The sequence below is a fragment of the Alternaria incomplexa genome, assembly GCF_024043165.1.
Source record: "Alternaria incomplexa strain BMP 0042 chromosome Unknown scaffold_3, whole genome shotgun sequence".
Taxonomy (NCBI): Eukaryota; Fungi; Ascomycota; class Dothideomycetes; order Pleosporales; family Pleosporaceae; genus Alternaria; species Alternaria incomplexa.
Window position 1 is genome coordinate 551,765 of NW_026249852.1, and position 22,566 is coordinate 574,330.

The 22,566-nt window shown below is 52.7% G+C and overlaps 11 protein-coding genes across 11 annotated transcripts; 5 read left to right on the forward strand and 6 right to left on the reverse strand.

The window, feature by feature from the left end:
• Positions 1 to 568: 568 nt before the first annotated feature.
• On the forward strand, positions 569 to 1,159 carry J4E90_002548 (uncharacterized protein; the record flags this gene model as incomplete). The annotated part of the gene is made up of 1 exon (XM_051432127.1): positions 569 to 1,159. One exon carries the CDS (start codon positions 569 to 571, stop codon positions 1,157 to 1,159), a length of 591 nt encoding a protein of 196 aa, XP_051293549.1.
• Positions 1,160 to 1,719: 560 nt separating this feature from the next.
• On the reverse strand, positions 1,720 to 2,182 carry J4E90_002549 (uncharacterized protein; the record flags this gene model as incomplete). Its single annotated transcript, XM_051432128.1, has 2 exons — positions 1,720 to 2,041; positions 2,094 to 2,182. The coding sequence occupies 2 exons, from the start codon at positions 2,180 to 2,182 to the stop codon at positions 1,720 to 1,722; spliced, it is 411 nt and encodes a 136-aa protein (XP_051293550.1).
• A 249-nt stretch (positions 2,183 to 2,431) lies between these two features.
• J4E90_002550 (uncharacterized protein) lies at positions 2,432 to 3,061 on the forward strand (the record flags this gene model as incomplete). Its single annotated transcript, XM_051432129.1, has 1 exon — positions 2,432 to 3,061. The coding sequence occupies one exon, from the start codon at positions 2,432 to 2,434 to the stop codon at positions 3,059 to 3,061; it is 630 nt and encodes a 209-aa protein (XP_051293551.1).
• Positions 3,062 to 3,239: 178 nt separating this feature from the next.
• Positions 3,240 to 4,779, reverse strand: J4E90_002551 (uncharacterized protein; the record flags this gene model as incomplete). Its single annotated transcript, XM_051432130.1, has 4 exons — positions 3,240 to 3,475; positions 3,527 to 4,472; positions 4,526 to 4,708; positions 4,759 to 4,779. 4 exons carry the CDS (start codon positions 4,777 to 4,779, stop codon positions 3,240 to 3,242), a joined length of 1,386 nt encoding a protein of 461 aa, XP_051293552.1.
• Positions 4,780 to 9,207: 4,428 nt separating this feature from the next.
• J4E90_002552 (uncharacterized protein) lies at positions 9,208 to 10,422 on the forward strand (the record flags this gene model as incomplete). Its single annotated transcript, XM_051432131.1, has 3 exons — positions 9,208 to 9,336; positions 9,512 to 9,761; positions 9,818 to 10,422. 3 exons carry the CDS (start codon positions 9,208 to 9,210, stop codon positions 10,420 to 10,422), a joined length of 984 nt encoding a protein of 327 aa, XP_051293553.1.
• A 417-nt stretch (positions 10,423 to 10,839) lies between these two features.
• On the forward strand, positions 10,840 to 11,313 carry J4E90_002553 (uncharacterized protein; the record flags this gene model as incomplete). The annotated part of the gene is made up of 1 exon (XM_051432132.1): positions 10,840 to 11,313. One exon carries the CDS (start codon positions 10,840 to 10,842, stop codon positions 11,311 to 11,313), a length of 474 nt encoding a protein of 157 aa, XP_051293554.1.
• Positions 11,314 to 12,700: 1,387 nt separating this feature from the next.
• Positions 12,701 to 14,453, reverse strand: J4E90_002554 (uncharacterized protein; the record flags this gene model as incomplete). The annotated part of the gene is made up of 4 exons (XM_051432133.1): positions 12,701 to 12,949; positions 12,998 to 14,004; positions 14,059 to 14,347; positions 14,403 to 14,453. 4 exons carry the CDS (start codon positions 14,451 to 14,453, stop codon positions 12,701 to 12,703), a joined length of 1,596 nt encoding a protein of 531 aa, XP_051293555.1.
• A 539-nt stretch (positions 14,454 to 14,992) lies between these two features.
• On the forward strand, positions 14,993 to 16,000 carry J4E90_002555 (uncharacterized protein; the record flags this gene model as incomplete). The annotated part of the gene is made up of 2 exons (XM_051432134.1): positions 14,993 to 15,691; positions 15,740 to 16,000. 2 exons carry the CDS (start codon positions 14,993 to 14,995, stop codon positions 15,998 to 16,000), a joined length of 960 nt encoding a protein of 319 aa, XP_051293556.1.
• A 107-nt stretch (positions 16,001 to 16,107) lies between these two features.
• J4E90_002556 (uncharacterized protein) lies at positions 16,108 to 18,178 on the reverse strand (the record flags this gene model as incomplete). Its single annotated transcript, XM_051432135.1, has 5 exons — positions 16,108 to 16,857; positions 16,918 to 17,777; positions 17,832 to 18,020; positions 18,075 to 18,103; positions 18,159 to 18,178. The coding sequence occupies 5 exons, from the start codon at positions 18,176 to 18,178 to the stop codon at positions 16,108 to 16,110; spliced, it is 1,848 nt and encodes a 615-aa protein (XP_051293557.1).
• Positions 18,179 to 18,550: 372 nt separating this feature from the next.
• On the reverse strand, positions 18,551 to 19,884 carry J4E90_002557 (uncharacterized protein; the record flags this gene model as incomplete). The annotated part of the gene is made up of 2 exons (XM_051432136.1): positions 18,551 to 19,856; positions 19,880 to 19,884. The coding sequence occupies 2 exons, from the start codon at positions 19,882 to 19,884 to the stop codon at positions 18,551 to 18,553; spliced, it is 1,311 nt and encodes a 436-aa protein (XP_051293558.1).
• Positions 19,885 to 20,768: 884 nt separating this feature from the next.
• On the reverse strand, positions 20,769 to 22,229 carry J4E90_002558 (uncharacterized protein; the record flags this gene model as incomplete). Its single annotated transcript, XM_051432137.1, has 1 exon — positions 20,769 to 22,229. The coding sequence occupies one exon, from the start codon at positions 22,227 to 22,229 to the stop codon at positions 20,769 to 20,771; it is 1,461 nt and encodes a 486-aa protein (XP_051293559.1).
• Positions 22,230 to 22,566: the final 337 nt, after the last annotated feature.

Below are 22,566 nucleotides of genomic sequence, written 5' to 3' on the forward strand. Positions count from 1 at the left end.
TGATGAGACGTCTTGTCTGGACAGGAGGGATGCGCATCGTATCTTTCAAGAAGAGTACGTGCACAGACGACGCAGGAATTGTTCATGATCTTGGAAGAGAATGTTGTAATCAAATGACGAGATTCAGCCGTGGTGATCAGAACAGTTAAATCTATAAGATAACTGCTAGTGGACGCAAAATCGATGGAATCTTGATGTTCGAAGATGATGTTTCGTGGAAGCAGCGCTGACAAGCTTCGCGACATCGTTTGGCATCCGCGCTAAAGTCGCGCTTCCGCATGCGCCTTCCCTGCACGTTACCAACCTCCCGTCCCTTCTCCAACTTGGACACAAAACATCCAGTGCAACAAGCGCATGAAAAGAGATGGCCATGAAAAGGGAGCGCTCACCATCTCCAAAACCCGTAACAGAAATATATCTCTCGTCGGCAATACAAGAGCAGACATCAACGTTCAAAGCCGCGTTCTCTCCTAACCTATCCGCCAAAGCCTTGCAAACACTCCCCGAATTCCGGACTGCCACCCACAAAATCGCAGCATGGAGGAAACCATCACGGCAAAAGTCTTTGATGCCAGAATCCCGCACTTTGTATGATCTTGGCCACGATGATGACGGCGAAAAGTGGGCCGGAGGACGACTCAGCAATGTACTACGAGACACGCAGACCGAGGGCGTTGTAGTAGTTGCGCGCTGGTACGGCGGGCAAAATATCGGTCCTATACGTTTCACGCATATTGAAAACAGCGCCAAGGAAGCGATTTGGAAGTGGAAAGTCGCCGATACGGAGATCAAGAAAGAGCAGGCTACCAAGAAGCAAAGAGTCGACGAAGAAGCTAAGCGGGAAGAGCTGATCAAGAACCTACAGGAAAGGGATTACAACATCTTTGCGCTGAGGAAGTTGTTGAGTCAGAAAAAGGCGCAGTTGCAGGATGAGGAGCCTGCGCCACCGACGCCGCAGAAGATGCAGGATTATGGGAAGATGACTATGGATGCGCTGACGAGGGTGGACAAAGCAAGGGATGCTACGATTGCGTTCATTTTGAAGCAAATCGACAAGATCGATGAGGAGCTCAAGCTTGTGGAGGCGTTGGAGGACGGCACGCAGGGGGCGGAAGAGGAGGGCAAGGCTGGAGAGGAAAAGCCATCGACGCCAAAGTGATGCGATGGCCATTATGGTCATCGGATATCACAGAGCTCTCCATATGATTGTCGGTTGGACGCCGGCTTATGTACCCCCTATCAGCGCCAGTATGGAAGAAGCATTCGGGGTTACCAGGAGACTCCCATGCAGCTCTCTAGACATCGTCTCTGGAACCGACAACACCTTCCAACACGGTATCCACTAGGATGGATCTCTAGTCCACTTCCTAACGCCATCAACAATATGGGGAGAATCTAAACGCAATGCGGGTTTCGTCTCTACTAGAGAGGGTTTTCAGGAAATGGCTACAGGACCTACGTTTGTGGGCTGGTTGATGCGGTCATACCCAAAGAGACTGGAGCAGGAGGAACACCAGTCAAATAGAGACTCCGTGTAGGTATTTACTACTCCACCACATACACGTTTCCCTCTCTCATATAGTACATGTCTTTAAATGCACGTCACGCATACTGTACATTCAATATACACAAGCGCCCTTGTCTGTTCCCATCTCCGAGCCAGAGATCCTCGAGTCCAACCCATATTCGCCCGTTTGACAGACAAACACTATCTCTCCTCTAATGACTGATATTCCACCTCCCCTTCTTCAACCTCCGCATAATCATCTTCCGCCCCTTCTTCGTCCTAATCCTGCTCAAAAACCCATGTCTCCTCTTGCGCACCAGATGACTCGGGTTGTACGTATCACGCGGACCGCACCGGATCTGCATGCTGCCCAGACCAGGATGTGACGAGATTTTGGAGGCGAGGTCCAGCGTCTCGGAGCTTGAGGGGACCAGAGAGGTGGTGCCCGCGGGCGGGAGGGCGTTTGTGCGGGGCAGCATGGGGCGTCGGGGGGCGAGGAGCGATATTTGGCGGGTGGACGAGGGTGTAGATAGTCTGGAGGATGGGTTAGAGAGGTGGAGAAGGGGCTTGGAGGGAGGGTAGGTACGAGTGTGGTGGTGCTATGCGTGGTCGGAGGAGTGTGGATGCGCTGGTTGAAGGGCGCGCGACGACCCGTAGGCACCGGAAGGCGTTCATGATGTGTATGTCGACCGCAATTGCGTCCTTTTCGCCCGTAGTATCGTCTCCGTGGCGGCGTGGTCCTGATTTGTCGATGCGAGCGTGCAGTCTGGCATGCCCGTCGCGAAGTCCGCAGAGCTAACACATTCCTTGTCGTCCGTGCGCAAAAAGTTGGCCGTCGTCCCAAAATCCTAACCAACAACTCCACCATTTCCACGATAGCAACTACCCACCCAACCCTCTATTTCGCGCCCAAACACTGCCAAAATGATGCTCGAAGCACCTCCTCCCCGCCGCCACATCTCCAGCGCGCCCATCCCTCTCGACGCTGCGTCGGCCATCCTCGACAAGTACCTCTCGAACTCGGAAACGTACCCGCATCTCCATCCCGATGCGACTATCACACCAGAAGGCGTCGCATTCAATGCGCAAGGCGGCGCTATGGGCAACCCAATCATGCACCACTTGCGCCGTGTAGCAGCGGGTATGCGCGGCGAGTACCAAGAACCAGAACGAGCGCTAGACGAGGAAGACGACCAACAAAACGCAACCACGGATGTCACTGTCAAGACTGGTCGCAAGGGCGGTCTCAAGAAGTCCAGCCAGTTTGCAACGGTTGCCGAGGGAGAATGGCAGGACCTGGCTGAGTATCAGGCTGAACAGGGAGATATCGAGATTGGAGAGATTGGCGACAGGACGAATGTTGTGCAGGAGGGTGGTGAAGAACCCGAGGTACAGTCTACCAAGGGCAAAGACAAGAAGCGGACGAATGCGCAGGTGGAGGAGCAGGGGCCCGCGGATGGCGTGATAGACAAGGACGCGAGGAAGAGGGCGAAGAAAGAACGAGACCAGCAGAGGAAGAAGGAAAAGGCCGCGAAGGGCAAGTCAAAAGAGTAAAGGTGTCAGATCTCACGATTTGCAAAAGATACATGGTGGGAACGACTCTGACGGACGCCTCGGCCATTGCATTTGGGCTGTATTCTACGAACTTTTCGTCGCACTTGCGACCCTGCGCGGTCAAGTTCCCATGACCTTTTATACCCGATATTGTACAAAATCCGATCGAGATCCACGCCTAGAGTTCCCGATCCGCTGCCTTGATAGGCTTCTCCTCGTCCGCCGCCTTGTCCTCCGAGACCTTCTTGTCGCCAGTCCAGTTCATAGCCTTGAGGCGCTCCGTCAGGATGGGGTGGGAGTGGTGGAAGCTGGAATAGAACCAGTCGGCATCCATGCTTGACAGGTTCTGGATCTGGAGCTTGATCAATGAGGCACCGAGTTCGCGCGCATATCCGAGCTTGACTGCGAAGGCATCTGGGTGTTGTTAGCATTGGCTGAGACATGGATTGGGACCAGGATACATACCGGCTTCGTACTCCATGCTGCGAGTCCAGATGTTGAGGAGGAGCTTGATGATGGAGTCCGTGGGCGACAGAATCTCGTTGAAGAGCATGAAGCCAACGATTGTCGGCTGCTCCCTGTGGAAACCAAAGTCGGCGTAGAGCGAGCGGTTGTCGATGAAGACGGAGAACAGGGCGAACATGTAGAATAGATGCGCCTGGCTAATGAAAAGAAGTCGCGAAGTGTGGTTCATCTTCCAGTGTCCCAGTTCGTGTGCCAGGACAGCCTCAACTTCCTTCTCCGTGCTCTTCTCCAGCAGTGTGTCGTAGATGACAATCTTCTTCTTGCCGATCCAGGGTAGTCCAGTGAAGTATGCGTTGCTGTGGGCGCTGCGCTTGCTGCCGTCGATGACCTGTAGTTCCGAGAGCGGGAAGTTGAGCTTAGACGCAAGCGCCTCGACAGACTCCTTGAGCTTGCCGGGCTTGAGCGGCTCCAGCTTGTTGAACATGGGCACAATGAGGATCGGGTAGATGGTCATGCCAGTGATCTGGATAACCAGCATGAACATCCACAGGTAGTAGAAGAAACCCTGGCCTGTCTTCTTGATGATGGCCAAGAAGGCGCTTCCAATGGGAATACCGAAGGCAATAGCGAGAGCCTGGCCCTTGATCATGTCCGTGAGCCAGAGCTTGACCGTCATCTTGTTGAAGCCAAACTTCTCCTCGAGCACGAAGCTGTGGTAGTAGGAGAAGCCGAGGCCGGTGATCAGATCGATCCACCCCAACATGTACATGAACAAGAGCGACTGGGGAATTTCACCAGAGAAGCGGACGGGCGCATAGCGAGCGACGACGGTGCCGGCGGCGGCCCAGACGAGCGGGTATACGTTGAAGTAGAGGACGGCGAGGGATTTGACCTGGTTGAAGAGAGCGGAGAAGAAGCTGAACTTGGCTTTGGCGCGGCCATATTCCTGTCAAGTCAGCGCTGGTAAGCATGGCGGGGTTGCTGCAATTGTGCGCGTACCTGGGATTTATCGAAGGTCTCCCTTTCAATTTCCTTGTCGAGAGCCTTGGGGACGGTGGTGCGTTCGAGGACACGGTACTGGCGGAAGAGAAGCCAGTTCTCCAGGGCGAACTCTGCGAGCGAGAAGCCGACAACGAGGCGCTTCCATGGAAAGAGCGGCCGGTCGAGCCAGCGGCCCAGGCGCTGCATCATGTCAGTCACGGTAGCCTCAGTTTACTTGTGTGCGCACTAACCTGAAGGATTGCCTGGATCATGGCGGTGGTGGTGAATGTTGGTTGCAGGCAGACGCGCGAGGACAGATCAATGTTCAATGTTCCGCGTCAGCACTCCAGGGCTAGCGCCGGGTAGGGTTCAACCACAGTACGTCACAGGGCTAGGTATTGTTCTTCCCCTTCAATCCTATCTTTCTCTGCGCGCCCTCCCCCAGAACAAATCTTTACCCCTTCTAGTCTTTCTTTCTATGATTTTGTGCCACGATGACACGCTATATCACTTGGCGACAGTCACGGATGCATCCCAAGATGATACGCCTTCACGCGCGCGCGTTTGCTCGACACGTTACTCTACAAGATAATGCCACCTTAGCTCAGGCCTTGCTGTTTACGCCAGCAGGACCAAAATAACATGCGTGAACCACCCTCGCTTAACGGATCTGAATAGAGAAATGAATTCTACATCTATCACTTCAGTCAATCATCACTGTCAGGGAGACTGCAGAAGTAAACGTTCGAGGTGAGCCCCAACGCGCTTGCCTTCGCAGCTGCGCGGTGAGAGGAAGGCGCAAGGCGTGACTGAACGTGATTTCGTTACACTCTGAGCGAGCACCCAAACAAGCAACTGAACATCTAGATCTTCACTGCAACCAAATCCAGTCTCGTCCCGCAGCTACACTAACCCCACGCGCGACTACCACGGTTTCGAACATAGCTCGGTATGAAGCGTCAGAGCAGCATCTTCCGCGCCAAGCGACTGTCGAAAGCCTTTACATCGACACTGACCAGCGTCTTCGAAAAGGCCGAGTCGAGAAAGGGCACCACAACAACAGCGCATCATCTCCTCTCGCCGATAGCCGAACGACACTCAAAGGACAGCTCTAGGCCAGGAAGCGTACAGGAAGATTTCGACTCCGCGATCCCTGCGGAAGCGCCCACCGAGTATTATATAATACAGGAGAACAAGTATCCTGCTCTACGGGCCTTGCGGAGCGATGCAGAGATCGGGGACGGAATATGGAGATGCTGCCACTGTCGTCACGAGAACGTCGTTACGCACTACAAAGGCGCCTTTCCTTTCAAACATCTGTTATGCAGTCGCTGCAACGAGATACTGTGTTCTCAGTGTCACTCATCCGAGATCCTATCACCTCTACCGTACGGCATGATTCAAGCACCACGGCCACGCCTCGATCGCGAAGTTCGTTATTTCCACATCTGCACTACCTGCGGACTGAGTCATCGCGCCGAGATGGAAGGTACGACCTTAGACTTTTACGGTGTCAAGTGTGCGGCTTGCGGGAGCACTTCATACGGTGACTGGCCACGCTATCATATCGGTAACAACGAGCCGTATAGGAGGGATCCGGATGCGAGCTTTGTCAAACTCATCGATGCAAGAGCTGATGATGCGACGAGGCTTACTTTTCGGTGGATCATTGCGAACGAGGATGCGCCATCATCGGGACTGAGTTGCAGGAATCCAGGATGATGTTCACGACTGGCTGAATAGCATTGGAGGAGATGAGAATCCCATCACGTCAATGGCTGCCTTCGTGAGCTTCGATCTGAACCATTACCATACGGATAAGACAGCGATACGTTAAGAGACATGCAAGTGATGTTTACTCTATCTACTGATACTGTTTCAAGTAAGTCGTCTTACTATCACTATCTCATATCTCATTGTGTACTTATAGAGATTACTGATCCATCACATTTCCCGATACTTCGTTATATATGTCAAATCCATCGTCTATATACTTACAGTGATGCGCCGCTGACCATAGTGATGATAGAGTGTAGCAGCAGCACAACTATTTCTTTGTTGCATTGTTTCTTCCATGGCCGGGCATGCAGCCTACCAACAACCCGAATATTTACTCGCTTTCACAACAGCCCAAGATACAATGAGAACAGCCCATTTCACAAAGATTTCCACGCGGAGACTCTCATTAGAGAGAGTCGCAAAGGCTATCAAAGCCGTCAACCCTTTCAGGCTCTCGAAGCGAAGCCTACGTAGACATCTCCACAACGATGTCCACTTCCAATACGACCGTACCGCAGATGGTGTCTGGGCCCCTAGCTGTGGCCACGACATGAAACTATACCATTTCGCAGGACCACATCCCTTCAAGTATGTTAAATGTCATTGCGAACGCATACTGTGTCCCGATGATCGTACCTCCGAGATCTTGACTCCAGTACCCTCACTGAAGTTGGAGGTTTACGAGGAACGTTTCGAAGGCCAGAGGAGGTTAAAAGAGAGCAGATACTGCCAACTGTGTCGAGCATGCGGTCTCACACATCGTGGTAAAATCAGCAAAGGTCGCATTGAATTTCCAACAATGCCATGCGTCTGCGGCCGGATCTCTAGCGAAGAGCCAATGTACTTCTATATTGGCGATAACGCTGCGTATCAGAGCGATGCTGATGCTGTCACGGTAGATGTACGCCTCACGCAAAGACTGGATGCATCCCAACGGTGTAAGAGCAACAGGATTCCTCTCGCCGATTGGGTTCCTTCCTCCCCTGGTGAGATTGAGAAGTTTCGTCTCGCACTCGATAAGGGAGGACCAACTCACGTCCGAGACGTTTCAAAGCCGGAGACCAAGCGTAATAAACGCCCCAAGCGACGAGCAGGTGGATCTACAGCTTATGTGTTGAAGCTAGATTCAGGCCGGGATGTTCGCGCCGATGTCTCGTGGTTTCCAGATTGAGCAGACGGAGCGCGTGATGCTAGATTCGTGCATCCGTTTTCTCGTCCACAGTCATCCTGCTATCGAGCAGCGTCTACTAATATACCTCTCACTCACATCTTCTCTATGTTTCGTGATTGCAAGAAATAAGACGCAACGTGTAGCTCTACACTGCGCGTTGGCCAACATATCTGATATTCGTACATACACAGCTCCCTTGTACATCGGCAACACAGACCTCAGAGTCAGCAGAGACCCAATGCATGACTGCATCCAACAAGATCACTAGACACTGTGAAACACATGGCAAACAACGTCTATTGAAGGCTCGACGGAATCTATATAACCTCATCCGCCACTCCCATCCGGACCTCACAAAAGAGTCTAGAAATATCAAGCAGTAGGAACAGACGGAAGAAAGATGACGAACCGCGAGCGATCCAGTTCATTGGGTGGAGGCGCATTCAAGATAGTGCGCAAACAACAAGGTTGGACAGGCAGTATCTACCATGACGTTGTCCCGAAGTCGCCTGACAAACCTTATGAGCCTGTAGCTGGCTGGCGGAGACACAAGGAAGATGGTGTGTGGCTATGTTGTAAGGGCCACGCTGATAACGAAAACCTTGTAACACATCGTCAAGGCGCGTTCCCGTTCAACCGTCTGGAATGCACAAGGTGCGATCACATCTTTTGCCCGGAATGTTCCAGCTCGGCGGTCCTTAAACGAGTTCAATCATCACATCTGGATGCGTTCCAGGAGCCCTCTTCAGCGACCGCTGGATTGGTCCCCTATTGTCGACTATGCCGCGCGTGCGGGAGGACGCAGCGGGGTGTCGTGAAGAAGGGTCGTCTCGAATTTGCTATTTCTTGTCCGTGCGGTAAAGCTACCGTGTACGACGACGAACGCATAGACTTCTTCATCGGCTCAAATGAGAAGTACCAAGAGGACAAGGAAGGTGTCACTGTACAGTTGAGAATCGATCATCGCCTTGGCGCTCATCAACGTGTTAAGAGGGAACGGCGTGTAGAGTTCGATGACCAGACTTCGCAGGGCCCTGTCCAGCCGCCAAAAGTCACCGTATCTAAAGAGACCCGCAAAGCACCTGATCAAGCGATGAACGCAGGCCCGCGTCAATCCACGAGAACGGATGTACCGAAAAGGCGTCGTGGGGGACCTCAACTGACGGTGAATACCAAAGAGTGGCATAAACATCAGCCGTGGCCTGAGAATACGAGGTTCAAAACACTGCCGGACGGCGGATTTATTATGCACTCAGATGTTGAGGACTCTGGTCTATCGCCATCAAGTATTGCCTGTAATTCGGAGACGTCTTTACTGCGGTAAGATGACTGATATGTCCTGCGCCCTGGTTTCTATACATCCCTATCACCGTCAAGCATTCGCTGCAATTCGGATTACTCAGTAGAGCACGACAATGGCTTGTACATCTGGCGCCCTGGTTTGTCAGCCTAGTGTCTCTTTCGGCGAAATGCTTACTGTTCGGGTTTGAGACAGTACTTATGTCAGACCTGTCTCTCTCCATCACAAAATCTAATGCGAATGATCTGATCTCACTAAACCTTCGAGTGCTCGTTGTGAACTTGTGTCTCGTTTGTTGAGTTATCTAATAATGAAGTGTCGTCATATTTATCGTTGTTTGTAGTCAGAGATTTCCGTCGCCATGGTGAAGGCAGAGACAACAACAAGAGCAAAGTCGCGCCGTAACCACCACCTCAGCTAACACTACCAACCGCACAGAAACCAATTATCATGTCTAAAATACCACGACAGTTGTTGCTGCCCGGAGGCAAGCGGGTGATCGACGAACGATATGCCGAACATCGACACCGCTTGATCGGTATGCTGAGAGACTACCTGGATGGTTTGAGAGCGAGCCCGGTAACCTCACCCGGGTTCCGTATCCATCGCGCCTCCCGCATGCTTCAGTGTAAAGTAGCTATCACGAATAGCTCTTAGGATGTCTTGCTAACTTATTACTAGTATGTAGCTCCCTTGCTATGCTTTGCTAACGCGGTGCTGAGACATCTTACTATTTGTGCTAACAGCTTGATAGCAGATCTTCTACGCCTACCGCGAAGTTACATGGAGCCGGTTCTGCGCCAAAATCTCCCTTCCAACATTCTATGACGGCCTCACCATCATCACAGACGACCCTAAGAAGCTCGGACGGAAGAACGGCTGGTTTGCAGACTTTCCGCAGCAGTACTTCGTTGGCAATCCTGAGGCCAAGAGCAAGGTGCTGGTGATTTCGCCGTGTCACGACATTGGCGTTCTGAAGAAGCTCATTGAGCAGCTGTTCGCAGGTAAGACCCAAGGATCATTTAGATCAGACGGCGAAAGTTAACCAGTAGACAACCAGGCCTCGATGTAGACATCGACGAAGTCAAAGTCCGCCTCAAGACGCCCAAAGAAAAAGCCATCACAGCTACGGACGAGCCTTTCGATTTCGAAAACCCAAACCCTACTGTGTACATCCACTGGTGCATGCGCGTCACCCACCGACCCACGGGAAAACAGACGTCGCTCGATATCTCCGGCGTGCAGTACGGAATGATTCAGGGCGACATGCCTTGGCAGCCGCACACCGATATCTTTGTCGACGAGGTCCAGGCCATCAAACCGCTGGGTACACTTGCGAAGTACGCAGATGAAGTTTCACAAACCAAGGGTACGGAGGGATTGCGATTCGAAGTTGCGGCGAGTGCAATGAAGGCGTGGCACGAGACTGTGGATGCGGCGATGGAGCGCAAAGGGTTGACATGGGCGGATGTACTAGGCAAGGAAGAAGAAGCCTTCCAGCGACATACGAAGAAGATCTTGAGCGTGGGCACAAAGGCTATGCAGAAGTATGCGGCGGAGACGAAGCTGACGAAGAAGAGGCTTAAGGCGGAGAGGTATGAGCAGAGGCATGAAGATTGGTTGATGGGAGAGCTCAAGGAGCTGGAGAAGCTGTATTTGGAATAGAGTAGGGAGTGCGCTTCTGAGCTCTGAGGGTTGACGTGAGAAGATGAGTTGGGGTTCACGAGCCCGATTCACATCGCAGCATGCCAGTAGATGGTGGCAATGCGACTGATAACTCGACAAAAGTCCATGATTACTGCAGTTAGCAAACAAATACTACCCCCCTTATAATGTCTGTGTGTTGAAAGCGTTCCAGGTCCAGAGGAAGGGAAACTGTGTTCAGACGCACAATCAGACGCACAATCACATGTTGTGCATGACTCGGGCGTGTGACGTACGGTTCCGGACCGGCTGCGCCACACTCCGGGTGGCAAACCACCCTCCCCTTAAGACATGCCTCCAGTCTCCACACTCTCCACCTCCAGCACTCAAACTATACACCTACAGACACACATACACATACTCCTTCAGACCGCAATCATGGACGAAGACCTCATCGCGTTCGGCATCGTAATGCTGCTCTTCCTCTCCTTTCCCTTCCTCACGGTCCTCAGCATCACCGGCTGCGTCGCCTACTCGCGCACCAAGACCTGGGACAAGGCGCGCAACCAGCGTGCAGTCAGCCTCGAGTCCTCCAACGGAGAAACCAACCGCTTAGTCTCTGACGAGGCCGACGAAGAGTCCGACTTCTACGACACCGACGACGAGGAGGAGCACACCAAGGCCAAGGCGGAAGAGGAGGCCGACAAGTACCTTACCTTCAACCAGAAGTTCCGCAAGGAGTTCAAGAAGGTCTGGTCGGGCAAGGGCGACATCCTGAAGCAGAAGGAGCGCGAGGAGCGCAGGAAGCTGGCCAAGGCGGTGGCAAGGGAGATGGACCGCAGGGAGAGGAGGAAGGCGAGGGCTGCTGCCAAGGCACAGTCCGAAGACCTGCCGGCATACACCAAGGCGTAGTAGAACTACGTCGGTCCGATCTTTTCACGGAGCAGCAAGAAGTGCTGTGATGCGATGGTGGAGACGGACACCTTTCTCTCTTGGCCCTTAAATTGATACCCCAAATTAAACATATCACCTCAGCATTTCTTCCACGACAGATTTAGTATCTGGCCGAACCCAGCATCCACCGAGCTCCCCTGGACGTAACCGTTTTTGTTCGACGTACCCGAATCCACCGTCGCAGAGAGACTAATCTGAATTCTCGCGTCCTTCTTCTGACACACCGACGCCTCTGTATCTGATATCTCACCGTTCTTGTGCAAAAGGAAGTCTTCCTCGAATGGCCCTGTTACAATCTTATGGATGTTGCCCTATCCTTCAAGTCAGTACCTCTAACAACACTTTCAGCCACTACAACTACACACCTTGCCCTTCATATCCACCCCATTCACATCGATCCACTTCCACCGGCTAACCAAACTAGCCTCAACCCCCTTCTCAATATACACATAGCCTCGGAAATCGGCCGAGCTAACATCGAACGCCCACCCCGGCGAGTTCATGCCTATATTCACTCTGCAGAAGGCGCGTGTCTTTGCAGTCCCTGCTTTTGGTCCGTCCGAAGCGGCGAAGTTGTCGAAGATGATGGTTAAGGCGGAGTTGTCGGAGGCGAGCATGACGCTGGCATCGCCGGGCCTGCAGCCACTTCCATCGAGGTCGATGTCTAGGCTTGTTAGGGAGACAGCGCCTTTGGGTGGGAGGGCGGCTGCGGCGAGTGTGGTGAAGAGAGCGAGTAAGAACGCGAGGATGGGTGACGGCATGGTGTGTTGAGACTACGGAGAGGAAGATCTTAGACTGGAAACTTGCACGTCTTATGCTCTTCTTCAACCATCCTTTTCCTGCATAGTAGACCAAATACCGCCTTTTCTTGCCGTGATCGTGGCACTTCGACATCAATTCTTCGGTTGCGGCTGATGGTGCCGTCAGGTCAGATCCCAATATGTAGTACCATGCTGCAATTGGCATTACACTTGCCTACATATAGGAGCTATATCTAACGAGCCGCTAGGATCGCAGTCAAAACGGGTTAGGTCAGGGCTCAGCCTGGGTTTCAATGACCCGACAGACTGTTCGAAAGTAAGGCAGGATTTAGCCTATGTGACACGCGCTTCCCACGATATAAGTCAACGCGCATCGTATATTGCTTACGTTGCACGAACCGAAACGACAATTGCTGGTCTCATAGACTGTTTTGAAAATCGATAGACCGGGCTGTATAGTTGTGTTGGGAAAGAAGCGCGAGGGGAATTATACTTCACTCATTACGTACAGAAAATGACTTGAGCGGCTGCCGTAGACGTACAACACTCGGAATACATGGATATCACTAAAACACTTCTTACAATTAAACAGCCTCAGTCCGTTGCACAGGCGCCTTCTCATGGTGCTCACTCTCGTAATCTGCGTTCTTCCCATCTGCCTGCACAATGAACTCTTCGCGCTTCTCGAAACTAAACAACTGATCCATCTGATCCATGCGCAGTCCTTTCGTGTCGTGGATGAAGAAGAAGGCGTAAATACTAGCGCAAATAAGCGCGGTGGCGAAGAAGACGTATACGCCCCATTCCATCGAGGTGTACATTTGCGGCAAGGCCTAGAACAAGATTAGTATATCTATTACGTGCGATCGATAGGTGCTTACCTTGGTGACTACCAGAGTCCATATCCATACGGATGCTGCTGCCCATGGTCCCGATATAGAGCGCATAGATGCGGGGAAGATTTCGCTAGAGATGATCCAGGGAAGGCCGTTCGCACCGAATGACCAGGCGGCACCAAAAATCATGATCATGGCTGTTGCAGCTTTGCCACCAGCGACTGTGGACTCGGACATGGGCTCGCCCACTGTTGGCTTTCCGAGTGCGATGTAGACGGCGAGGTAGTACTGGCAGAAAGCACAGATCAAGGAAGAGATGATCCAAGGCCACTTCCGCCCAAACATGTCGATGAACCAGGTGAAGAAGATGATGGAACCTCCAGCTTTGATTATTCCGTAGATACCGGTCCAGAGAGTTACGTCGGACAATCCGATGGATGTAAAGATGGTTGGAGAGTAGTAGTTGATTGCAGCGGCACCACTCCAAGCTTGCCACATGAACATGAGGAATACCAAGAGGAATCTGTTTCGCATTCCTGGCATGGCTCCTTCGCGTGCTGCGGCTTTGATCGTTGTGAGGAAGCTAGCATGCGCCTCGCCATGTAGAAGTGCGGCACGCTCTTTCGCAATCTCATTTCGCACGTATTGAACATCCTGGGCAATGTATGGATGGTCTTCGGGTAGGTTACGGAAGTAGCTCCACGACTTCAAGGCCTCAGCCTCGCGACCGCGTTTCAGCAGCCAGGTAGGAGACTCCTTCAGAACCGGTATCATGAGAGCTAGCAGTCCAGCAGGGATGAGCTGAACAGCCATCGGCACTCTCCAAGCGATGGATTTCGATCGGTCCATATTGTGTACAATGCCGTAGTTGATCCAGAATCCGATAACGGCACCCGTTTGGTAGAAAGATTCGAAGAACCCAGTGAGGCGTCCACGAATAGCAGGAGGCGAGATCTCGGCGATGTAGATGGGCGACACAGCGGCTATTCCTCCTACACCCATGCCAGTGAAGAATCGGCCGGCGAGGACAAGACTCAATTGGTTCTTGGGGACTAAAGTGCACTATTAGTACTGGCACATGGATGAGGTTAATGAAGCATGCTTACCAGTGCACATGATCGCGCCAACGATGAAGATGGCATCGGAGATGATGACTGTCGCACGGCGACCAAGGAGCTCAAGGAATGGGTACATAAGCAGCGCTCCTACGAGTCCTCCAGCCGAATATATGGAGGTGATGTTGCTGGTGATCTCGTTCTTGTTCGATGCATTGATGCCAAAGTCTCGTTGGAAGGACTCCTGGGCAATGGTAGTGCCGATAAAGGCAGAGTCGTAACCATAAGCCAAAACGCCCATTGAGATCACGAGCGCGGCCATGTAGACCCTCCAGTTGTACTATAGACTACATTAGCACCTTATCATCTCACCATCGCTCAGCACAAGAACTTACAACTTCCGGAGGCGTTGGCCTGTCTTCGGGGGCGCGAGCAAAACCACCCATGATGACTATTCACCAGAACAAACAATGTTCAAGTTACCGGACGGGTGTTGAAGCTGCAAAGTTCTGCAGTAGTCTTGATGCCGATCCCAAACCTGGGGCTCCCACGTTCTTTTGAACCAAACGCGCTTCCCCACAAAACACCCAGGCCATTCCGGGACGGAGAAGCAGGTTGCCACATCCGACCACGACCTTCCCCAGTGGAGTCTCCAGAGATGGCGCACCCTCGTCGCGTGGGTTCGGTGGCGTGGTGTGGGAGCTCGTGGGCCTAGTGCAGCCGACACGCGAAGCTGGCGATGCGAGCGTCGGCAGCCCAACGTCACCGTCGCGGTCGTAGCCGACGGCGAATCGCGCGCCTTGAGAGCCGATGGAACATCCACACGTCTCCACGCCGAAGCGCGTCTTCTCGCATGCTCCATCGTACTACCGGAACGCGTCGCGCAGTCGTGGATGCCAAAATGCGGCGGTTTCGCTCTGCTGCAGAGATGTCCTCCATATTCAGTTCCCCTCTGTATCTGCTCATCTCTTGACATCCTCACAAAATGCCTTCCGCAAACGGCACAACAACATACTCCTTCCCACCAGGAATTCATGTCCCCTCATTGACCTGGTTCAAGAATGACACCACGCAAGAGATCGATTGGGATGTCCAAGAAAAGCATTTCGAGTTCTTGATTTCCAACGGCCTGCACGGCATCGTCATCGCAGGAACAAATGGCGAAGCAGCAACATTATCATCAGCTGAGAAGACGCAACTCGTCCAAACCGCTCGCAAGACGGCACAGCGCCTTGGTCGCGGAGACCTACCCATCACAATTGGAGGCGTAGCAGGCTGCACGCGCGACGCGATACAGCAGACCACCGAGGCAGAGGAAGCAGGCGCATCATACTACCTCGCACTGGTACCCTCCTACTTCCACTTCTCCATGAACCAAGATGCCATCGTAGCCTATTTCCAGGAACTAGCCGACGCATCCCCCGTCCCCATCGTCCTGTACAACTTCCCCAACGTCGTAGCCGGCCTCGACATCAACTCCGAGATGCTGGATATCCTCGGCAAGCACAAGAACATTGTAGCCGTCAAGCTCACGTGCGGAGGCATCGCAAAGGTTGCGAGGATTAGTGCTGCGTTCGACAAGTCGGAGTTTGTGGCGCTGGCCGGTCAGAGCGACTGGCTTGTACCCGCGCTGAGTGTGGGTGGAATCGGCACCATTACTGGTGTCGCGAACTTGTACCCCAAGGTATGTACTATCGCCAAAGTGTTGCGTGTATGGAAGCTAACAGATCAGTCCTGCATACACTTGTTCAATCTCTACCAATCAGGCAAGCACGACGAAGCATCAGCCCTCCAGATCAAGCTCTCGGTCACAGAATGGGGTTTCGGAAAGGGTGGCATCAATGGCACCAAGTACGTCGTTGCGCATAAGAGAGGATACCCGGAGAGCAGTGCGGACTGCCGTAGGCCTTACCCACGATACATAGATGAGGAGAAGAGGAAATGGGTTGTGAACCAGGTGTCAGGTCTTGATGAGCTGGAAGCATCGTTATAGAATGCTGCTTCGCAATGAAATATTGAGACGTTAAAGTGTTTCCCTTCGGGCATCTGCAGTTTTCGTGGCGCCGACAAAGCCCTTATCTCAATCGTTGTGTTGTCACCTCAAAACGCCCATTGCTCTCGAAGATCCCTCAAGACGCCATCCGTCCTCCACCCTATTAGTCTCTGCAACTGTTCCAGATACTCCACACAAGCCTGCTGCTCCCTTGGATCAATAATATAAGCTCCGCACGCACTCAAAATGTGACTACCCTGGAACATAGCATTACCACAATGACTATTACTCACACCATACCCTATGGTTATCCTCATATGTTTGCGAACAGCCGCGTCGGTAGATTTCCTAGCCCGAACACCTGCCAGCCCGACTAATGATGCATTAGGCGAGTATATCGTGAGCAGTATCTTGCAGAGATGGTAGTACTGTAGTCCGACTGCCACGATGCCCTGTGGACAGAGCAGTTCAGGCCAGCTTCCCTCAAACTTGTCGCCCGCATCGGGTTCGACGTGAAAGGCAGAGAAAGTCCAGGGCTTCGTGCGCTCCCATTCCTCGACTTCATCGTTCAATTCTTTCCATGTTTCGCGGCTGATGTTTTCGCTGCCATTGTTGGTGCCTCCGAAGACAGTTTGCAGGACGACGGCGAACAGGAATATGATGCGATTCGCCCAGCTTTCGTCGTCGAATTCGCTGAAGACAGCTGAGTGGCGGTAGTTGTCGAGGCTTAGGTTGAGGGGTTTTTGGGTTGTGAGGGAGACGTAGATGTGTTGGCGGAGAGAAACCCAGGATGCTGATTCGCGGAGGCCACCGTCTGCGGCGAAGGAGGAGATACTGTTTAGTATACGGGCGGTACCCTGTGATCATCATGTGGTCAGGAAAAATACACAGTCAAGCTCAAGGGCGAGAGAACGTACGAGGTGGTGGCAGTGTTCGTCGGCATCGCCCATCTCTTCGTGAAGCCGAAGCAGGATAACGGCTATGAGGAAGTTCTCATCCCAATGTGCCAGCGGGTCCTCAAGTGCTACGATTAGCGCCTGTAAGCACTGATCTACATAAGGCTGCGACACGTCTTCTACGGCCTTGCCCATCAGCCAGGAGTGTCTTGCAGCAACACCCAGTATGCCATTGAGAATGACGGGGAAGTGGGCTGCGCGTTTTGGTACCTCAGTAGCAAAGTGCCGCCGTGAGTCACACACATCGATCCACGAGGTGCAAAAGAAGAGGTAATGATGGAGGAGACGGGCTTCGTGTGCGTTGTTCACGGGCCACCTGAGTGTTGGCGCTGAGGAAGGACTGAATGCTGTGGAGTTATAAGGAGAGTGATTATTGTTGATCGATCCGAAAGGACTCTTCTTCGATAGACTCGGGGACTGTGACAGACGTTGAAGTGATCCGGGGCTTGCTTGCCAGTTTGTGTTCACTATTTGACTTATTGAAGACACGGCGCGAATGCTTTGCGGCGCACTATTACTGGTACAGGTCGTGATACCGATTAGAGACGGTGGGACCTGAGTGTTCAGGACCTCGTGGATGGAAGGCAACTCGCTAGTGTCGTTGAACTCCGAGGTTGGAAGGTCCACGAACGAGGTTATGTCACCGTACGTCGACGCCAGTTGGCTTTCGCTAGACACTCTGTTCAAATTTGAGTTTTGCCGGCGGGCTTTTGATGCAACGTCGAGAGTGTTGGGCGTGCTTTCGGGATTCGCTTCGCTTTCCGGCCCAGCTTCGTACTCTTCTTCGTCACCGCTGTCCTTGTTCGGCTCAACAAAGTGCACTACACCACGTTTCATCAGCGATTATCGCTATTTATGAATTGTTTTCTACGCACATGAGCTTGGAATATCAACCCACTGCTGTCCCACTTGGAACTCAAGGGACTGTTCAGCGGATCCTATGTCTTCGCCGGCGTTGAACTTGACCGCCGTAACAGGTCGGAAGCGAAAAGCATTGCCGCGAATGCATGGCTTTTTGCGCTCGGTGCAGTATTTGCATTTTTCCGAGTCACGCAGCTTCACGCCTATAAATTCCTACATTAAGCGTTTGGATGGCATTGGATTGTAAGAGCCCGTACATTTGATGTGACGCTCACGACAAGCTTTGCTGTTCAGGAATCAGCAAAGTTCTACATGCGGGCAATCCCGCGGCTTTGACTAACCATCCGCTTCTCTGTCTCATGGTGAGGTCGGAGGCCCGAGGACTGTGAACGATGGAGTTGCTACGTTGAGCCGGGAAATCGATCCCATCTTGTCGGTTTTCCTTTCGGGTCACTTACCCCGCCCGCTTCGCATGCAACGTCCTAAGTCTGGAAGCTTGCGGGGCATCTTCCGATGGAGGAAAGCTTGGAACGTAATGCGCAGTTTGATTGGTACTGGTCTTAGCCGGAAATGACAGGTATACGCGCATTGACCTGTAAATGGCAAGGCTTCCCGTATTCTCTCGCGCCGAGATCGTCCCTGGATACCTGCACAAAACTAACAGAATTGCGACTGACACTCGGCCGCATGTTTCTGGTGAGCTTCAACGTGCGTGTTGGAGCTTGACTGAACATTACACGATTGCGAAATGGTTTGATGATGCGAAATACTCCTGGCTGACCAAACGCACGTCGACTCTTCGCTTACCTTCATCCTGCCGTCGTTGCACTTCTTCCAACAGGTCTGCGGTAGCTTTTGCGTTGGTAGCGATGCTCTCGAGACTGCGAATGGCTTCAATGATCCATCTTCGTTCCTCCAAGTCGTCTTCTTCGCACCCCCACATCATCAGTGGCCACAAGACATTGACCGGCAGCGACTCGTCTGCCTGCGCCATCAGATGTGTCAGACGCTTTATGTTCATTATGGCATTTATAACATCCTTGGTTTTTGGGTACTGCACGTATGCAACGCGATGTAAGTGTATGAACGATGCGTAGTAGTTTGCGAGATAGGTCCGGAAACTCCGTGTGAGTGCGCCTGCTAAGTTTTTGGCTATGTGTTTTTCGGTGAGGTTTCCAGCAACCGCATGATCCATCAATGCTGGTCGCTGGCCGTAAAGTGCATGTAGATCCTTGGAGATCTGTGCTGCGATGGCCATCACTTCAGTCTCATCCTGAACCGTGCCGCGTGTACGACGCCACGGGTCAATGCGTGTGATGCGACCGGCGAAGGACTGCACCTTCTGATAGAACATGATACCGGGATGATATAACACATCAAACAGAATTTCTTCGATTTCGGTGTCCGACGTGTCCGGATCTGACCCAGCATTGGCCGCAGGCGACGCATCAAAGATGGTCTCGTCTGTGTCAGCCAAGAAGAGACCTTCTCCACCTGCTGTTGACACAGCGCGCGCGTCAAGTAGGCGCATCCATGAGATGATTCGACGTTCCGGTGCCGAGAAGGTGGTCTTGCTGACACTCTTTATAAGTGTATAGGCCTCGCGTAGGTTCGTGTGGGCTCGTGGCAGCATTTCCGTAAGAAGATCGGTATAGGTAAGCAGGAAAAGGGCAGCGAGCATGTGTCTGAGGTCACTGTCCTCGACTACTCGCGTCTTTGCTAGGCAATTCGCTACCTGTCTGGATGCGGTATCATACAAAGGCCTCCAGTCTGCCTTGGCCATGTCGTTGCCCAGCCCACTGCGCTGCATCTGCATCGCGGCGAAAGCCATGATGGCACTCTTGACGATGGGTGACTCTGCAGCCAGAGTGGCAAAGAATGCCCGGGTAGATGCCCATTTGGGACCAATTTCCACCGGTGTCAGGATGGGTGGCATGAGCATCTGGAGGAATGTGTGCAAGAGGTAATCTTCGTTCGGTCCATTCGACGCGCCCTCGGTAGAGAACGGCGAGGTCGAAGCTGGATCAGGCTGGTGAAGTCTACGCTCTGGCAGCTCATGCACTTCATTGCTTGCAGAAGACGTTACTCCCAGGGTCTGACTTGAAGATCTATGAGTCGGCCGGGACTGGTGGATGGACTGCGAAACCGGGTCCGAGTGTGTTGCTACGCTCGCGAAAGACCCGGTGTCAGTTGGCCATGAGCTGGGACTCAACAGCATAGCTTCGTCCCAGGTGCCCAAGCTCAATGGCCCAGATAGGTCAAAACCAAACCCGTACCCTTCCAAGGGTAGTGGACCAGAAAAGAAGGGCTGGTGCTGGCCAGTGTTGAAGGAATGGGATGGATTGGTAGTGCTACGAGCCGGCGTGCGGTTCCAAGTGCAATCGAGATTCAGTCTTTCGCAGTGTCCACATCTGGGCCTCTGCTCATTACATCGCACTTTCCGCCTCCTATGTCGATGAGCGTTGGTGGAGAGTAACGAAGAATTTCCGCGTACCTGCACGCATTGCAGCCGTTTTTTGACCGCGCAGGGCGAGGCTGGGCTGGCGAGGATTCAGACACGGGCGCCGAAGGCACCAAAGGTGGCTGAGTTGGTACTGGCGGCTGCGACATAAGCGATGATGGTTTCTCGATTCGCTCTCGATTCGAGATGGAGATGAATCTGATTGCGATGACTAGGGTATGTAGAACCGTTTATGTATGCTGCACAGCGGAGTAATAGTATGTGTGTGGGGGCCAATCAGCTCAGGCGCTATCTCGGTGTTTATGCGCGGGTGGAGCAAAGGAACGGTCGCGGCGCACGCCTGATCGAGATTTGCGCATCGTCACTGTGACACCTGGGCACTAAATACACTCAGTAATATGGGCTTCTCCGTTGCGATGCGGACTGTTTGCGATAACCTGTTGCATTTGACGATTTCCGCAGATCTATGAAGCTCCAAACACCTCTACTCTTACCTGGCCGATGTCCGCTTCCGTCGCCAAATTTTCACAGGCATCTCCCCTAGGATCCAGTTCATCGTCTCCAGCCGCTGAAGCTCCCAATTCGGACTACTCAGCGCAAAATCATACCGCCTCAACACACTCGCCAAAACCACAGTCTGCTCTAGGTACGAGATGTTGCGTCCGATGCATCCTCTTGCACCCGCCGAGAAGGCCAGGAAGTAGGGCTGCAAGGCCTTGCCTTCTTCACCCAACCAGCGCTCCGGTATAAACTTGTCGGCCTGCGGGAACACAGATTCCTGCCGATGCGCAACATATGCAGACATGGCGACGGAGACTCCGCCCGGAATGTAGTCACCCAGGATGTTGACGCCCTCGGCTGGCGTCTGTCGCGGGAGTCCATGGGGTGTTGGTGGGAAGAGCCGGAGCGATTCGTCGAGGCATGCACGGAGATATGGAAGGTGTTTTACCCTGTCATAAGCGACGACTCCATCGCCTTCCTCCTCATCGTCTTCCAGTGCCGAATCGATCTCTTGCACTAACTTCATCTTGATATCTGGGTGCTTGATCAATTGGTACATGACATTGGCCATCGCAATCGCTGTCGTAGCTGATCCGGCGTTCATCATGATGCTCACTTCCGCGATGATCTCGCCCCATTCCAGATTGTTTGGATGGCCGTTCTTGTCTTCCATCAGCGTTTGGAAGAAGTCGTCGAGCTTCTCCCCTGCCCTGTACCGCTCCAGGCGCTTGTGAGCGAGTTGAACTGGTACGCCCTCCCATTCGTTTGCATAGTCGCTCATGCGCTTGTAGAAGGGGATGACGTTCGAGAGTTTGTTGATGAGCGGATACCAATCGTATGGCCAGATCAACAATGACTGTTTCCGAGCTGTGTTGTAAAGTGCTGGTCTGAAATCACATTCATATGTTGAGCCGTCTGTCCTCCGTCCAGTAACCCTGTCGTGGCCCCGATCGAGGAATCCAAGCTTGTCGGAAAGTCCAATATCGGCGATAGCGTCTAGTGTGAAGAAGTTTGTCCACTTCCGATAGTCGAGATTCACATCCTCAGGCTTCGGTAGCTGTCCAGGAGGCAATGGTGAGGTGCAACACTCGTCAAAGTGCTTTAGTAGCTTCTGCGTCTTGTCGGCCACCTTGTGCTCCCAGCCCTCCAGATTCTTGATTGCATACGCAGAGCTCATCAACTTCCTCTTCCGCGCATGATCATGCTTGTCGATGGCATCGGCAAGATGGTAATGCGAGCCTGCAGTGACAACGTACGATCCGTCCTTGGTACAGGGAGTGTTATGGCCGTAGATGTCTTTCACGGCTCGAAGGTCGCCGTACGAGAGGAAGTTGGGGCCCACACGGATTACTGGATGCTTTCGATGTAGTTTCTCAAGGTAGGTGGACCGCGCTCCGCCGTGCGCAAGCACCATGAACGGGATCGAAGATATGCCCGAGAGCGGGTGCATGTTTGGGTAACGCCGAAGACCTGAGATGTCAGTCGATATTATTATTGTACTTGATGGCTGACATACCATTCACATCGCGGAAGTAAACGACTACAGGATAGATAACAAAGTAGAAAAGAGCGCACGCGCCTAGCGCAGCAGCATACGGAATGGAAATGACCGCTGTAGACATCTTGGATCGTAATCAACACAATAGCAACGTTGAAAACAATCTCATTAGCAGCTTTGCATGGTGATAGTATAGATTGTGCGATTGAGAGTTTACTTAAGTGCTCGTCGCGGTATCTCACTGCCCGTTGACGCAGCCGCAAAAGTGGACAACCGCATCCCAAGTTTA